This window comes from Arvicola amphibius, chromosome 7, assembly GCF_903992535.2.
Source record: "Arvicola amphibius chromosome 7, mArvAmp1.2, whole genome shotgun sequence".
NCBI lineage: Eukaryota > Metazoa > Chordata > Mammalia > Rodentia > Cricetidae > Arvicola > Arvicola amphibius.
Genome location: NC_052053.1, coordinates 50,561,806 through 50,579,442, shown reverse-complemented (window position 1 = coordinate 50,579,442; position 17,637 = coordinate 50,561,806). Strand labels below are relative to the sequence as shown.

Below are 17,637 nucleotides of genomic sequence, written 5' to 3'. Positions count from 1 at the left end.
AGCGGAGGCACCAGGATTATGGGAGAAACTCTACCGGGACACCCTTGACAGGATCCAGCTCCCCAGAGGCCTCCACATGAAGCTGAAGTGTGCCGTCTCTAGGCTCAATCAAGGCTCAGGACACCCCTATTATGACACCGTAGAAGCCTCTGCTTCTCTGGTCCCTTGTCACTGCCTGCATCACAGTGGTTGCCACCTTCTAACCTCCTGCCTAGCCTGCTGCTGCCCCACTGAGGGCTACAGACAAGTACCAAGGCTTTGCCACTCTCAGGTGGGTAGTCCCGGCTGCTGGCCAGCTGGCCGAGTCCCCCGCTTTACCACTCCTTACTGTTGCTGTCACCGTTACTGGTCCCAGCTGACACTGTAATATGGTTTGTGGCATCTGATGATTAATGATCCACACAGGACAAGGAACAAATGCTAGGTGTCTCTCTTGCCTCCCGGCCCTGGTGGCCCACCGTCTTGCCTGGCCTGGAGCCCAGGACAGCTCTTGTTCCTAGCCCCTCCACAGTCTGTCCTTGTCTCGTACAGTCACCCTTTGTTAGGCCTGCTCCCATGGGACTCTTATCTGCTGTAACAGGCTGTAATTTCCTCTCAGGAGTCAGGGACCCTTCACCTCCTGCCTGTCTGGAGTAAACAGTCCTTACACTAAGAGGCTGGCAGCCATGTTTACAATCTGCCAAGCTCCTTCTACCTAGAAGGCCGTTTTCCTGCCTCCAGGCCTTCTCCCTCCTCTTCAGCTGTTCTCTGAGGGGTCAGAATTCTTCCAAGAGCTCACGGTGCTTCTCCCTCTCCTGAACCCAAGCTCCTTGCCAGCAGTGTTTAACCCCTGACACCTCCAAACACAAAATGCCTTGCCCAACATCAGATCTATCGTGTCTGGACCCAAGACTCCCCAGGCAGCTGGAATCGAGAGGCTTGACACTGCTCATGAGAGCAGCTAACCCAAAGGCTACAGGTTGGTCCTTAGCATATTCCCAGCTGGGAGAGAGGACACAAGCAAAAATGCAGACTCAAGACACAGAACACCGAGCTGGGGCTTAGGTGTGTTTATTTCTGTATAAATCGTTACAAAACCAGATCTCTGGGGCTGTCACCGACCCCCATTACCTCAGTGTGCAAGGACTCAGAACTGGCCAGCCCCCACCCTCACAGACACTCCACAGCCTCCGCTGGGAAGGCCTTCCCTTGCAGGCTGTGTAAGAGTGGGCCTTAAACACACCCCACCCAGGCCAACTTTAGTAAAGTGCTTGAGCAGGAGACAGAATCCAGGTAATCCGGCTCCTGTTTCTATTCCCATTCCAAACTTGGGGGGCACTTCTCCCCAAAGCCCTCAGCATCTCTAAACAAAGGCTGCCCTGGTGTGGCTGGGAGACCCGGTCTCCATCCCAAAGGCTCCTTGGGCAGAGGGAACACTCACCTGCTACAGGGCAGGAAGAGACGCCTGGCCTTTCGAGCCAGGCTAATGGCAGCTGGACTGAGAGGGGCTAAGAAAACAGGTGCATGTTTGCCCCACTTCCTCAGAGTTCCTCAACCGTAAGGGCATTTACACAAAAATACCCTGAAGTCTCTAGGAGGTGGGGAAGGGCACCCCAGGCTCCCATCCCCAGGGACTGAGTCCCCCCAGTGACGATGATAGCTAGGGGAATTTCACGTGAGTATAATGTAGAGTAAGGGTCTCTGTCTGCACACAGGAATGTGATGTCATCATAGCATGCCAGAAAGAGAGGAGGGCTTGTCCAAGGTCACTCAGAAAGAAGCTAGGACCTGGACACCTGCCTCCTATCTCCCAGCCCTCCCTACCATTTCTAGAACTCCACAAAGTTCTAGAAAGTGCCTGGCCTCCTGACAGCTCCTACCCCATATAGTATCTTTGATTCCAGAACTGTGGGGCAACACAAAGACCCCAGATCCTTGGGACAGGACCTCTTTGTCCCAGCTAAGGAGGGGAAGATATGGGGCCGATTCCTGGGGCTCTGATGCAAGGCCTATGGGCAAGGACATGACCTAAGCCTCAGACTAACTCAGCAAGACCCCTATACCCTGATTGACTATGCTCAGACCCTGACTAGACAAGAAAGACCCCCTGACACCTGATTAAACCATACAGAATACCAAATCCCTGATTGACCAAGAGATAACCCCAGCCCTGATTGGCTGGAGGAAAAACCCTCATCAAGGCCCTGATTTGATTGGCTGGGAAATACTCCAGTCAGCCCAGACTGGCTGGAAGGTGGCCATGGTCAAATGGCTGGACCAGAGCCACTTTGCCTGCATCTCTCCAAGACTGCGCTGATGGGATGGCTAGGTCCAGGAGGGGTGAGAGAAGGTGATGCCATAGAGCTGGGCCCAGGATGAGAAGACCCTCTTCTCGGTGATGAAGCGGTGGTGGTTGCCCTTACGGCTGTGCTCGTTCTGGATGTAGGTGACACACTCATCAGGCCCCTTGGGCTCATAGTAGTGGTATGGCATGCGCTGCAGGCGGGGCCGCTGGCTGGGCACAGCAGACAGGGATGTCAGGGGCATCGGGGACAAGGCAGGCACCTGTAAGGGCTTTGTTCTGCTTCCACCCCTCACCCATCCTAGAGTCCCAGTGATGTCAATCTCTGTCCTTCCCCAAGCTTCAGTTTCTCCATCTATACAGTGTATGGTGTGGATTAAATTTGTGGCACCATCAAGCTTCTTTTAAACAAAACGGAACATTTTTCTTTCCCCAGCAGAGCAGCAGTGGGGGCTGGGGGTGAAGCAATGGTAAAGAACTGTGGACTCAGAGGCCTGGTATTCCTTACAGTTTCTGAGACCTTAGGTCCCCTCACTAAACACCTTTCTCGATTTGCACTTGTAAAATGGGGAGGGCAGTGTCCTGGCAGTGTGTGAAGAAATGATGCTCGGTGCATGGTTGGCACTCATTAAGACGTGGCTAGCACTCTGGAATTTTCATATGGTCAGTACAACAAACCCAAAACTTCGTGGAAGCCCCTGGGGCAGCTCCAAGGAGCCATCTCTATAGAACAGCAAGAATTTAACCAACAGGGGCCCTCAAGACGTAGCCTCAGCAACTGGGTGTGGTTCTCAGGGGTATTGACCAGGGGAGCTCACCTGCAGTAGTCGGGAGGGACCATGCCGTACACGTGCACATGGTCACACAACTCCACCGCAATCACCATGGTAAAAAAGCCCGTGCTCAACCAGGAATGGGATTTTTCCCTGGGGGCAGAGAAGAGTCTCAATGAAGGGATGTGCAGGCAGGGATGGGGAGCAAGCAAGGAGAAACAGTCAAGCCCCATGGAGGTTCCCAGATGCCCTGCCTACTGTCTATCCAGACACTGTGTATCATCCACTGTGGGAGTACTAAGGCTCCCGAAGGGGAAGGGCACAATGGAAACACCATGAACTCAAGAGGCTAATTAAACAGGGCAGGCTGGGAGTAACCATGACCATAAAGCATGCTAGCAGGCAGCTGTGTCTCCGCTGGGACCAAAATGGGAACACTAGCAGAAAAAATGATGCTGAGGTGACCACAAAGCAAGGCATAAAGGTATGGGCTCGTACCCTGGGGCTACAGCAGCCACCAGCTACATGTGGTTTAGTAAGCAGTTGATATGTGTCCAAAGGTAGCATGAAAAGCAGAATATAGACTATGTCATTCATAGTGTTTTGAAGTTGATTACATCACACACACACACACACACACACACACACACACACTGTTTTGTTTTTTGGTTTTTTTTTTTTTTTTTTGAGTCAGGGTTCTCTCTGTGTAGCCCTGGCTGGCCTCAAACTCACAAAGATCCACCCTGTGTGCATACACCATATGAATGCAGGGCTCTTGGGAACCAGCAGAGGGCAGCAGATCACCTGGAACTAGGGCTCTAGGGGGCTGTGAGCAATGGGTCCTGATGCAGGGGCTGGGGACCAAACTCTGGTCCTCTGGAAGAATGCAGGTGCTTGTAACCACTGAATCATCTCTCCAGCCCTAATTACAACTTAAGTCGAAAATGTTTTTCATGTATTCGGTGGAAAGCGGTTCTTTGAAGCATTTCAAAGAAAAGCACAGCAGTAACAAGTGTAACAAAAACACAAAACAAAAACCAAAGATGGCACACGGCCCAAGCTGCCAAAGACAGGAATAAAAGAAATGGCCCCTCTTCTTTAGGGATGTTAGGCAGAATCCACAAACACCTACAGCTACAAGTCTCACATGAAATGGGCCAACTCCCCAAGATGAAAGAGGTTGCCCAAACATTCTATAATATAATATTAAAGAAAATTAATCCAGTAACTCCGGGGCTGGGGATGCAGCTTTAGTAAGAGAATGTGTGTTCAGCAAGATTTGGGCCCTGAGTTCCACCCCTAGAACTAAAAACTAAAAAAACCAAACATCTTCTACAAAGAGGCTCTACAGGCCCAGACAGTTTTACCAGCAAACTCTACCAAATGATATCTATTGGGGGGGAGAGAGAGGGCAGGGGGAAATCTTAAAAAAAAAAAAAAGCTGGGCAGTGGTGGCACATGCCTTTAACCCCAGCACTCGGGAGGCAGAGGCAGGTGGATCTCTGTGAGTTCAAGGCCAGCCTGGTCTACGAAGTGAGTTCCAGGATAGCCAGGGCTACACAGAGAAACCCTGTCTCAAAAATCAAAGGTCTAGTCCCTGATAAGGCCACTTCTTCCTCCTGAGGGTGACCACCAAGGTCCAGCAATCAGAATCCCCCTTGGCTCACCTAATTAACATGCCCAATAAGACTAAACACCTCACCCTACCTATCACAGGGTTCCCCTTTATAACCTGACATTTGCCCATGTGACCCATCTGTCTCCTCTCTATCCAGAGGCAGGACCCCAGCGCATTCTAACACAGACCTCCCCTTCTTCTCCTCGTAAGAACCACCCATGCAAGGTCCTGCCCAAATCAGAAAGCCGCCACTTTTTCTTCCCCTACTTAATAAAGAATCTCTCTGTGAAAACAGGTGTTTGGGTGTGGTTTGTGCCTAATCAGGGGTCTGGGAGGGAGCCCTTCATGTGCAGGAGTTCCCCCTTTAATAGCTACAAATCTTTAAAAATAATTAGGTATAAAGGGGACTGGAAAGATAGGTCAGTGGTTAAGAGCACTGACTGCTCTTGCAGAGGACCTGGGATCAATTCCCAGAACCCACAAGGTATCTCACAGCAGCCTGTAACTTCAGTTCCAGGAGACAGAACACCCTTTTAGGACCTGCTCAGGTCCTAGGTACGCAAGTAGTGCACAGATACACACAGGCCAAAGGCTCAGACATGAATCTTTAAAAAATAACTAGGTGTAAATCTAAGAATCTATGTATACAGAAGCTGTATGTTAAGCATATTACTTTAAATAACACTGAAGTTAGCTGCACCCACTGCGATTATCATTAGCTTTTTTTTTGACACAGCTACTATAATATTTTAGATCACACATGTCCCATATTGTATTTATATAGGAGGAGACTGACTAGGTTTCTAGAGAGATTAATTGGAGAGGAGCATGTTGGGAAAGATAGTTCCTTAGAACAGAGCATGCTGGGAGCACCTGTGTGCTTATAGCAAGGCATGCTGGGAACAATCTACACTCTAAGAGCCATACTATGCAGAGTACCACCTAGAAAGATGCTAGAAACACCTCTGCAACAGCGCAGAGCATGCTGGGAAGAAGCAGGGGTGAGGGGTGGGAGGTGGCGGCAGACAAGTGAGGGAGGCCAAGGTGAATGCTGTGAAGATGACCCAGGTTAACAGCTGAGGAGAGCTGGGGAACCCTGAGGACGGCACAAAGTGGCCACACCCTCAACATAGTGCATGCTGGGAGTATCAGGCCAGAGATGACTGCAGCGGGCAGGTGGGAGGCTGGTACCTGTCCTTGCCCGTCTCACCCCGGAAGAGGTCGTCAAATTGCTGCATGCGGGCGGGAGAGACGGCATAGGCCTCCATGTTAGGGAACGCAAGGCCCGCCCGCTGGATAACTCGCAGGAGGCTGCCCTGTGGCTTTTGCATCTTGTTTGGGGGGCCCCAGAAGATGAACACCGTCTCAGGGGTCCGGTTGACGAATTCCTGGGGCCTCCTCAGCACGCGGAACACACTGGAATGGGCCACTATGCGGAAAGTGGTTTTGTTGCCGACGTCGGCTGAGTAGCCAGAGGTGGGAGCATCATTCATGCGGATGGTACACTCAGCCCGCTCAATCTCAGGGCCCAGTTTGGTGCCCAGCAGGTGGCTGGAGCTGGTTATGATCACGCACTGGTTGCACCGGGAGGGCAGCGTCTGTGGGGCAAGGAGAGGGACGTTGTCAATGGTGCTCTGTACAGGGTTCTGCACTCTAACAGCCAGGCCTGCGGGAGCTGGGGACCCTCGTGACCGTTCAGAGCACATTCAGCCTAGTTCTGTGGATGTTCCAAGTCAGCTGGGGACAGAGAAACAAAAGACAGGTCGTCTCCCTCAATATGTTTGCCATCTCGAGCATCCTCCAGAGTCTCTACAGGCAGTTCAGAGATGCTGGGGCAGTGCTTAGAGTCGGGAGAAGAGAAGGAAGATGGCCAAAATGCATCATATACATGCATGAAACTGTCATAAGAAACCCATTATATAATTAATATAGGCTTACACAAAACAACAACAAAAGGAAGACAGAGTTCGGGAGACAGACAGCATAATACACAGTAGGAAAAAATGTGGAAGGAGGTGATCAGAAACAGAGAGATGGAGGCTTCTTTAGAACAGTCTTTGGAGCCAGGCCATGGTGGCGCACACCTTTAATCCCAGCACTCGGGAGGCAGAGGCAGGCAGATTTCTGAGTTCCAGGCCAGCCTGGTCTACAGAGTGAGTTTCAGGACAGCCAGGGCTACACAGAGAAACCCTGTTTCTAAAAACAAAACAAAAAGCAAGCAAGCAAGCAAACAAACAAACAAACAAAAAACCCAAGTCTTCAGAATCACACCTGAAGAGTAAGTTGCCACTTAGGGAAAGAAGTTCCAGGCCAGAGGAAGAGCAAGTACAAAAACTTGAGACAGAAATACAGCAGCACATTGAGAAACAGAAGACAGAGGCTGGCTGGAGCTCAGCTGTGTGTGGCCAGGCTCCCTAGAAGGATGCCTCCTCAAATGCACCAGGCCATTTTCCATAGCCTTCAACAAGCTCCAACCCAGTTACACTCCCCTAACTAGTTTTCCCACCATCAGGCCAGGAGACGTGACAAGCCAGGCTCAGGCTCCTTTCCCTTCAAGCCACCCACACTCGAGCTGTCCCTTTCTCTCCCCATCCACTCTCCCATTCCTCTTTTTTTTGTTTTGTTTTGTTTTTCGAGACAGGGTTTCCCTGTAGTTTCTAGAGCCTGTTCTGGAACTAGCTCTTGTAGACCAGGCCAGCCTCAAACTCAGAGATCCGCCTGCCTCTGCCTCCCGGGTGCTGGGATTAAAGGTGTGCGTCACCACTGCCCGACTTCTCCCATTCCTCTTAACCCCAACTATGGGCCCCTTCTAGGGAGTGTAGGCCCATATTTCTATATGGTGTGACAGCAGGGAGACTTTGGACAAAGAGATCCCACTGAGATGAGCTGACTGCGGTGTCTGCAACTGGCTGTGGATTGAAACCTGTTGCTTCAGAACTAAGATACAAACTGAACATTTGAGTGTTCTTGGTTTATGGGACACAGAACTCATTTTGAATAAAATATTAAACCTAAGAACTACGACCTAAGCTTTCCCCTCAGGGAAAGAAAGACTCAAAATAAAGAATGATTAAAACCCCTCTTCACTTAACAAGGGGGCAGACTAAGGACTAAGGGTTTTTTTTTTTTTTTTTTGGTTTTTCGAGACAGGGTTTCTCTGCAGCTTTTTTAGAGCCTGGCCTGGAACTAGCTCTTGTAGACCAGGCTGGCCTCGAACTCACAGAGATCCGCCTGCCTCTGCCTCCCGAGTGCTGGGATTAAAGGCGTGCGCCACCACCGCCCGGCTCAGACTAAGGGTTTAACAGCTGCACAGACTAAGGGTTTAACAGCTGCACAGTGACTGAAAATGGGATTTAATGACAGCAAATGGTATTATACTCTTAACGGTAATGACCTGATATTTACAGCTGCATATAAGGTGATGGGAAAAACCTGGAAATGACCAGTGGTGCTAAATACATCGGTAATGACCAAAAAGAATATGAAATTATGGTAAAGAAAATATGAAAGAGTTGTTAATGACCAACTAAATATAAAATTATGATATGAAAAATTGGAAGATTGGTATTGACCGATAATGTGGAAAAATCATGATCGTGAATTGTTGCGATTGGAAATTGCCGAAAGAGAGGTTGTGACAGTGAATGTTGAGAGTTGATACGTATGCTGAGAATGTTAGCTCTAAATGATGTTCTGTACCAGCGAAAGAAACATTCTCAACTCAGGCGATTCTACTCTCCTTTAACATAGGAGACTATAGCCTTTGGGAGCATAATTATTCATAAAGCATTCTGATATATCCTGACAAAAGATATGGCTGATCACAGGGCCTGAAAAGTATATTTCTCTCCACTAATCTCTTCTCTTTACAGAGGTCGGCAGTCAATGACGGGTTTAAAGCTTCTCCTCCCCAGATGCCTAAGACAGGAAATCTTGCAAAGCCACTTTCCAAAGATGGGAAAATTTGGGTAATAGGAAGAAGACTTTGTCCAAGCCAGGCACGATCCATCTGTCCTGTTGCAGAAGCACAGGGGTTGTTAAAAATTCAATAAGAGAAAGTGGATTGTAGGCCCATATTTTTGTATGTGGCAGGCAGGCTCTAAAGCCATAGGCCCCATCTGAGGTGGTTACTAGCCCTGCAGACAGGCTGTCACTGCCTAACAAAGGGTCAGGATGTTGTTGCTCCTTTCTTAGTAATTTGGAGGATGCCTTATAGAGATGCTGATTCAAGCCTACGTGACAGCTAGCATACACAGCAGACAGGTAGATGCAGACGTGACAAAACACCATTCACCTGGTTACCTAGGAGACAGGTCTGGTGTATTTTTCTGCTCAGTTTATATGTTGGTATAAAAGCTGTTTGAATAATAAACACGGGTAGATCTTCAGGAGAGGAGAACCCTGAGATGCCCTTCCGCGGTGACCGTGTAAGCTGTGTCTGATTATTCCTTGAGACTCCGAACCAGTCCAGTTAGGGAAAACAGTTATCTATGTTGGGGCCCACGGGCTGTAACAGGGAGGGTTCATCCAAAGCCCAGGGACCTGCTCTGGGTACACAAAGGCTCTGAAGAAAATCAGCAAGGGAAGAGAGTCTTAATTCATGAATTCCACAGACACCCCAAGGCAAAGAGAGGTACTCAGGGAAGACATAACAAACAAGGTCCATAGAGGTAAGAGTGCCGGAAACGCACCACTAGACCCCAGTCACTTGACCTTTGGATCTAGCTGCAATTTAGTAGGGGCTGGACAAATCTCTCCCTCCCGTGTGGCATGGTGTTAGCCAGGTGATTCACATCTCTGAGCCTTGATCACTTCTAGGGAGATAATAGCACTGGGCAGCTGGCACTCTAGAAAGGACAGCCATTAATTGTTTCTGCTTTGTGTTCTCCAGAGCCTCAGGGGTCTCCTCCCAAGCTTATCGGGGTATGTCTTATTGGAGTCTGACTCCGGAGACAACAGAAGATACAGTTTTGTTTTGTTTTAATTTTTAAAATAATGTGTGTGTGTGCATGAGTGTGTGTGGGGGGGGATGGCATCCACAACACACTCCCACATGTGTGGAGGTCAGAAGGCAACTTGCAGGTATTGGTTCTTTCCTTCCACCATGTGGATTCCAGAGATGGATCTAACACACGTCATCAGGCTTGGCAGCAAGCGCTTTCTCTATGAGCCATCACATTGGACCAAGACAATAAACTTTTTTTTTCAAGATAGGGTTTCTCTGTGTAACAGTCCCAGCTATCCTGGAACTCACTTTGTAGGCAAGACTACCCTCAAACTTGCCGAGATCCACCTGCCTCTACCTCCTGATTAAAAGCGTGCACCACCGCCGCCCAACAAGAGACTTTTTAACACTAAAGTCAGGACCCTGGTGAGAACTGAGGTTCATTGCCAAACACTTGTCCAAGATCCCACCCCAAGCAAAGGGCCATGATCTTGACTCATGACCCTCATCCATCCTTGATGGGGGACTTCAGCCAATCGCATGCTGCTTAAGGTGTGTCCCCCTGGGGCCACACATAGCCAATAAAAACATCAATGTGCGCTTTGCTGGAACCCTGGCTGTGTAAATTTTTTCCCTTCCCGTTTTTTTTTTTTGTTTTTTGGTTTTTTTTTTTGTTTGTTTGTTTGTTTGTTTTTTTCTTAAGACAGGGTTTCTCTGTGGCTTTGGAGCCTGTCCTGGAACTAGCTCTTGTAGACCAGGCTGGTTTCGAACTCACAGAGATCCGCCTGCCTCTGCCTCCTGAGTGCTGGGATTAAAGGCGTGCGCCACCATAGCCTGGCCCCCCTTCCCATTTTATTAAAGCTGAATCTATCTTATTTAAGTTGGTCTGGTTAATTCTAACTGCTGATCGACTATGCCCCTTCACATCCTCTTCTCTAGGAGGCAGAGGGATATGGGAGAGAAGAGCTGGGAGGTAAGCCATATCAGCAGCCCACAGAACTCCCCACAGAATCTGCTCTACCTTGTTTCCCAGGATAGGAAAGTAGGCGTTGGAGAAACTCCACTTCTTGAGGTTGACGGGCGGACGCATGCGGCCCCTCAGGGAGCCGTAATGGAAGACCTCGTTGGCACTGTTGGAGCTGTAGAGGATGAGGATGGTGATGAGGGCAAAGAGGACCACAAACACTGCTGACCGTTGCTCCTGGAGAAGGAAGAGGCCATTGAGGGTTCAGACACACACAACAGGCTCGATATGCCACCTGCCTGCAGCCCACCATGCCCGTCACACCAGACCAGGTGAGTTCGGGTACTACTTCCTTCTGGCATTCCACCTCTCCCGGGTCCTAGGGATGGAACCTAGGGACTCATGCAGCCGAGACAGTTCCTCTACCTCTGAACTATCCAGTCCAGTTGTGTCGCCTGCAGACTGCTATCCCTTCAACCTAGACCTGTAGCTCTGAGTACCAAGGATGCGTCAGCCTTGCTCCCAGGCCCCTGGGTGAGGCGTGCAGAAGGAGCCCAGGAAGAGCACCCAGCATGGTGCTGCACACTTCCCAGAGATTTGGAGGCTGAGGCCTGAGGGTTGCTGCAGGTTTGATGCTAGCCTGGGCTACAGAGTGCAGGAAAAATGTGCCTGAACTAGATGTGGGTGACACAGGTGGAGAGAGGAACACCCAAAGGATCCAGACCTTCCAATGACAGTAACTCTTCATAAGCTGTCAGTGTACGGCTGGCCGCACACACCTTCAGGAACGCAGATTCAACAAACCACAACCAACAGTGTAGTCAGGCCTAGAATGAGTGGACCTTCCTATCTTGTTATTAGTCCCTACTTTGTGAATTTTTTTTGTTCAGAAGTCGTCTCACATAGCCAGTGCCATCTCCGATTCACTATATTATAACCAAGGCTGGCTTTGCTCTACTGATCCTCCAGCCTCCAGCTCCTCAGGGCAGGGATGACAAGCAGTGCCCTACACCAGCAGTTTTGCTGCACACACCGAGTTAGGCATTGTAAGTTATCTAGAGATGATAAGCCTCATATAGTGTGAAGGTTATATCCAATTACTAAGCCATCCTATATGAAGAACTTGTGCTCACGCCCTTGGATTTCTGTCTCCTCAGGAGACCCCGGAAGCAAGCCATCATAAATATGAAGGAACGGGTCACCTCTCACTCTATGCTCACCTATTTTGCCTGCTTGGTGAAAATGGATCTGGGCTCTTTTTAAGTATCTTTCCTTGCCAAAGTGTTTTAAGATGCCCCAGTAGAGGGAGCTGTTAAGAATAAAGGCAATATGGGCAGGCCCCCTAAAGACCTGGTTCATACTGGACCACAAGCTATTTAAAGTTCAGATTCTCCAGGGCACTCAACCACCAGCAGCCCCCAGAAGCCAGTAGCTGTCCCTTCACAGGGCCAAGTGGTGAGCAGACTGCAGCCCTGTCTCCAGCTGGTCCTGCGCTTGGGGCTGACACCTGGTCCTGGATCTAACAATCAGGCTGTGCCCTGATCAACCTACTGTAACTAGGAAATATCACAAGGGAGAAGATGCATTTAATTCAGGCGGTCAGCTCAGCCACGTCCCAGCTAGGCGGCAGCAGCAGGGAATGTTCCTCTCAGCAGGAGGGGCTCTTTGGAAGATGAAGGCCTCAGCCCCACCCAGTATCACCAGGGGTAGCATAACAAACAAAACCTCAGGTTTCAGAGTGTAGGTCCCACTGAATGCTTAGCATTTTTTTGCAACATCAAAAGCCCCCGTCTGGCAGCTGGGAGTGGAGGTCAGATGACAGAGCTCAACTAGCGTGCCCAAGCCCAGGTTTTGATTCTCAGTGTTACGTAAATAAGCCTGAAGTCCCAGCACTGGGGAGAGGGAGGCAGGAGGATCAAGAAGGAATTCCTAGACTACATAGAGAGGCCAGCCTGGGATATACAAGACCCTGTCTCACACACACACACACACACACACACACAATTTTTTTCTAAGTCTAACTATGACAAATCAGAGATCCCCACATTTTTTTTGTTTGTTCTCTGAGACAGGTCTCTCTACTTAGACCAGGCTGGCCTGGAACTCGCAGAGATTCACCTGCCTTGGCTTCCTGAGTGCTGGGATTAAGAGTTCCATTCCCTGTTGCTCCATGCCCCATTGCCATTGATAATTCTCTGTATTAAACCATCTCTGTCAAAGGACTGAGTTATCTTTCTCCTAAACGTAGAATGCTACAACCACATGCCCCACTTTCAAATCTCAAATTCTGCCATGGAGCCCAGATAAAGGTATGGGAGGTGGGTGTCAAACACATAGCAGGTGTTCAGGACACACATGATGGGGAACTCAGGTGCTCTGATTTTGAACATGGCCATCCATTCATTCCCTATCCTGTGTTCTGCACGGCATCCACCTTCACACAGTAATTTCCCACAGACGAGTCAAGCTTAAGACACCAGAGAGGACACTGGGCTCAAAAAGAAGCAAGACCTTCCCAGATCAACGGCTCAGTGGCTGAAGTGGAGTTTGAACCCAGGCCTCCCGATGTGGGTTGGAGCGCCTTCCATTGAAGGCTGCCAGCGGCTCGGATGGGGAGAGCCCCTCCCACTGAAGGTTGTGAGCAGCTCAGACCGGGATAAGAAATGAAGGGGACTTACTTTGTTGCTACTCATCTCTCTCCGGCGTCTGCTGAGGGGTAGGGGCCAGCGTCCTGCAGGTGGCCCGGGGGGCAAGGTGGTGGGGTCACACCTGTAAGCCACCAGAAAGGGTTATGGCCAGAGGCCCTCCCTAGATGCGGCTGGATCACAGGTCTTACCCAACAGCTCTACTACATGCCCCAAACTTAAAGGCTCAGGGCTGCACCCATGTTGTCCTGGTTCCCACTCATACTTCATGCTGAGTTGGTTCAGGTTTCCTAGGTCGTCGATTCTCCCCAAGCGCCACCTCACAGACCTCTGAACGATATGACTCAATGAATTCAGTTATCGGCCAGTGTGATCTTGGGGGTCAAGGGCACAGCCCTGATTCTCAGAAGTCCAGTGGTGTCTCAGCTGAGGGATGGCTACAATTGCAGCCTTGCACAGGCCTGCCTGCCCCGGACCAGCCGTGTGCCTCTCCCCCACCGCTGGGCCTAACCCTTCTACACTTCCCTTTCCCCACCTATAAGCAGGCCATAAGTATTCGGATCCAGTCCACCTCCGACAGCTACAGCCCAACAGGCAAATCTAATGATGGTGTAAAAAGGAAGAAAACGGCCTGGATCCTCGGAGGGGATCCCCGCTTCAGAGAGCTCCCCTGGGGGCCTCTCGGTTCCCGTCACTATCTCCGCCCCCTGACCTAGCAGCTGTTTACTCCCACACCAGGAATAGCTGGAATCCTCAGGCCAGAGCGCCACACACTCACCCCGCTCCTGATTGGCCAGGCCTGGCCCCTCCCATCGCCGGGCCCGGCCCCGCCCCGTGACGGCCCCCTCTGCTCTCCCCAGACTTGGGGTTCTCTTGGGCCGTGCCTGCACCTCCAATCACGGAGACCCCAGCCTGCCATCGGTCCCCACCGGGCACTCCAGGAAACCGAGGCTCATCGAAAGGGAGGCGCGGCTTGTCCTTGGACTGAAACCGTTAGAGCAAAAGACAGGCGGGCGTGCAGAACCCAGAATCTTTCGAGTCGCCCCAAGAGCCCTGCCATCTCCAGCATTCAAAGCGCTCCCGGGTCTGACCGCAGCTCCCAGAGAGACCTCGGTCTTACTACCCTGTCCTGCGCATGCCCCTTCTCCAGCCACCTGGAGCACTCCAGGTGCCAGGCCCACGCCCCACTTTCCCACCTTTGCCTGAGCAGTGCCCTCAGCCAGGACCACGGTCCCCCTGGTCAGCCCCGTCACGGTCCTGCTCTGAGAAGGCCATAGTCAGGACAGCATGTCAGGTGCCAGTGCGAATGTCGGGTCCACACTTACTGGCTGGGGGGCCTCGAGCAAGCCATGTGACCTCTCTGAGCCTCAGTTTCCTCATCTGCGAAATGGGAATGATAAGAAATGGTAACTCCTGGGGTGACTGGAAGGATTCACGCAGATGTGACAAAGGGCGCCCGAGGCTTGAAAGTGCTCTATCAGATGTCCTTAGCTTTAGGGTTCAATGCCCGCCCCTGCACCAGCCTGTCCCAGAAACAATCCTCCTCCCCTTGATCCCAAGCCAGGGGCCACCCCTATATTACGGAACATGCCCCATCGCCCGCCTACAGAATCCTCCTAGCAACGCGGCTGGTAGGTGCTTTTGCTCCCCATTTCACAGATGAGGAGACTGAGGGATCAGGGCGGCAACGTGCCTTGCAGGCCGGCCGGAGCAAGCAGAGAGAAGCTTAGACGCGTTTGTTTACAGGGCGGAGCCTGAAAAGGCCTCCCGGGGGTCCCCCTCCTGTCCCCGCGAGCGCCCGACGTCCAGCTCGGCACGGAGCGGACGGGCCTGATGGGGAGAGGCTGACCCCGCTGGGAGGTGGCACCCCGGAGCCCGTACTCAGCCGCTAGGCTGGACGTGCGGAGGCTGAGCGCTGAGCTGCGGGTGAGGGCCGCACCCTGAGCTCGGTCTGGGGCTTGGCTTCTCCGGATTCCGGGAGCAGGGTACCCCCAAGTGCCGCGTGGGAGGCTCAGTCCCGCGCCCCCTCTTCGGCTATTGCAACCCGGGATCGGGCACCCTGACCCCTGCTCCGTAGGAGAGGGGAGCGGGGCCGCGGCAGGGTTCCCCATCTCCAAAGCGGGAGGCCCAGTGAACCCCGCGAGCCTTTAGATCTCGGGGCGCGGTTAGCAAGGAAAGTGGGTCTCGGGGAGCCCCGGGGACCCCCTCCCCAGCGGCTCTCCATCCCCGCGGCGCAGGCACAAGCCCCCGTCTCGCTGCCCGCCCCCACACAGCGCCCGCTCACCTCCGCCGGGGAGCGCCAGGCCCCCCGCGGCCCCCGAACCCCCTCACATGGCGCCGGGAGCCGAGAACCGGGGTCCCCGCTGCTCCGGCTGCCCAGGCCCCGCCGCAGCTCCGGCCCGCGGGGTCCTAGCGCCGACGCTCACGACGGAGCGGGGATGGGGGGGGGGGGGGAAAGGCAGCCGGGAGGGCGGAGCCTCCGGCTGTGGGTGGCCCCGCCCCAGGGAGGTACCAGAGAGGAAGGATGCTCTCCAACAGCCTCCCATCCCATCCAATTTCTCACCCTCCGTGTGGACACCAACCAAGACCTCAGATAGGGAGACTGAGATTCGGAGATCTGGCCAATAACTCCCTGGGCTCCTCCACCTTGAGATTCAGTAGTAACTCGCTGGGCAACCTGATACATTACTTTAATTCAATACGGCTGGAAAATGGAAAGATCGTCTCAAAATGTAGCTTCTGCTGAGCCTAGTGGTGCAGGCCTCTAAGCCGCACTTAGAAGGTAGAAGGAGAGCAGAAGGCTGTTGGAAGTTTGAGGCCAACCTAGTAGACATAGTGAGTTCCAGGCTGGCCAGGGCGACCTTGGCTCAACCCTACCCACCTATTCATTGTATTATTATTATTATTATTATTATTATTAATTATTATTAGTTTTTCGCCAGGCTTATTGTATTATTTTATGCATCTAAAAGGAAGCATCACGGGACTAGAGAGTTGGCTCAGCACTTAAAAAATGCTGGCTACTCTTCTAGAGGATCTGGGGTCTATTCCCAGCACAGTCCTAGGGAATCTGACTCTCTCTTCTGGCCTCCATGGACACTACACATATTTGTGGTACACAGACACATATGCAAGCAAAGCACCCATACACATAAAATAAAACTTAAATTAAAAAAAAGACTAAACAGTGGTGGCGCATGCCTTTAATCCCAGCACTCGGGAGGCAGAGGCAGGCAGATCTCTGTGAGTTCAAGGCCAGCCTGGTCTACAAGAGCTAGCTCCAGGACAGGCTCCAAAAACAAACAACAAAACAAAACAAAACAAAACAAAGCAACTGTGGGCTGATGAGATGGTCAAGTAAGCCAGACATGATGTTGTGTGTTTGTATTTGTTGCTGTTTGGGTTTGGTTTTTTTAAGACAGAGTCTCACTGTCTAGAACTAGCTGTCCTAGAACTCGCTCTGTAGACCAGGCTGGCCTCACACTCACAGGGATCTACCTGCTTCTCCTTCCGAGTGCTGGGATTAAAGGTGTGCACCACCACCGCCTGTTGCGGTCATGTGTCTGTAGTCCCAGCTCTGGGATTACTCTGGGGATGTGAAGACAGGGAGATCCCTCTGTCTGGTTTACCCTATCTGGGCCTTCCAGGTCCATGAGAGAACAACATTGGAGTCTCACCTTTGACTTCCACACACACGTGAACATGCACATATGTACACACGCACCCGCAGAAGCCACCTAAGGAGCTTGTTAGGAGACTGGTTAAATAAACACAGACACGGCCTGCCCATCCATTGTGCTCTAAGCGGGTGGCTTGTTGGGAGAGGGCCCCTGGGACGTTACAGGACACCTAAGTATAGAGAGCAAGTTTGAAGAGCTTTGTTGTGGAATCACCTTGGAAAGCAACATAGTAAAAATTTCCATTTCACACCGTGGGTACCTAGAAGTCCCTGCAGATGTACCCAGTGATGTTTACAGTAGCACCGTTTAAATACAAATGTGGAAATAGTCCAGCTATCTGGCAATGGGAGAGCAGAAGGTTTTGTTTGGTCTGGTTTGGTGTTTTGAGCCAGGACTTGTCTGTGTAGCCCTGGCTGTCTTGGAATTCACTCACCATGTAGAGCAGGCTGGCCTTGAACTCAGATCTATCTCCCTCTGCCTCCCAAGGTGTGTAACACCACTGCCTGGCAAGGTATTTTTTTTTTAATATTATGAAACATTTACCCTGCGGCATATCACCCAGCAAGGGCAGTGAATAGGCTACAGGTGTGCTGGGGAATCTTGGAGCCCTAAGGAGTGAAAAGGACAAACGTGGGAAGGGGGCAAAGCTACCCACATGGCTAGGGGAGTGGATACAGTAGATACAGTAGATCAAATTCAAGGGCAGCCTGGGCAACAGAACATCAGTTTCC

At 51.4% G+C, this 17,637-nt stretch overlaps 1 protein-coding gene across 3 annotated transcripts; it reads right to left on the bottom strand.

Moving 5' to 3' along the window:
* Positions 1-1,034: 1,034 nt before the first annotated feature.
* Positions 1,035-15,658, bottom strand: St6galnac6 (ST6 N-acetylgalactosaminide alpha-2,6-sialyltransferase 6). Of its 3 annotated transcripts, none has more exons than XM_038337228.1 (6): positions 14,552-14,729; positions 13,260-13,350; positions 10,639-10,818; positions 5,864-6,270; positions 3,100-3,207; positions 1,035-2,490 (listed from the first exon to the last, which is right to left on the bottom strand). In XM_038337228.1, exons 1-6 carry the CDS (start codon positions 14,575-14,577, stop codon positions 2,244-2,246), a joined length of 1,059 nt encoding a protein of 352 aa, XP_038193156.1. In that variant the 5' UTR covers positions 14,578-14,729; the 3' UTR covers positions 1,035-2,243. The 3 variants fall into 3 exon arrangements, with proteins under 3 accessions (XP_038193156.1, XP_038193157.1, XP_038193158.1); XM_038337229.1 differs by having other exon boundaries at positions 1,035-2,494; positions 14,552-14,728; XM_038337230.1 differs by lacking the exons at positions 13,260-13,350; positions 14,552-14,729 and adding an exon at positions 15,511-15,658.
* Positions 15,659-17,637: the final 1,979 nt, after the last annotated feature.

Coding starts and splice junctions, on each gene's coding strand:
- St6galnac6 (XM_038337228.1), bottom strand. CDS start 14,577: ATGGCTTGCTCGAGGCCCCCCAGCCA. Junction 10,819..13,259: donor GAGAGATGAGTAGCAACAAA/GTAAGTCCCCTT, acceptor TTCCTTCTCCAG/GAGCAACGGTCAGCAGTGTT. Junction 3,208..5,863: donor GGTGAGACGGGCAAGGACAG/GTACCAGCCTCC, acceptor CTCTGCCCCCAG/GGAAAAATCCCATTCCTGGT.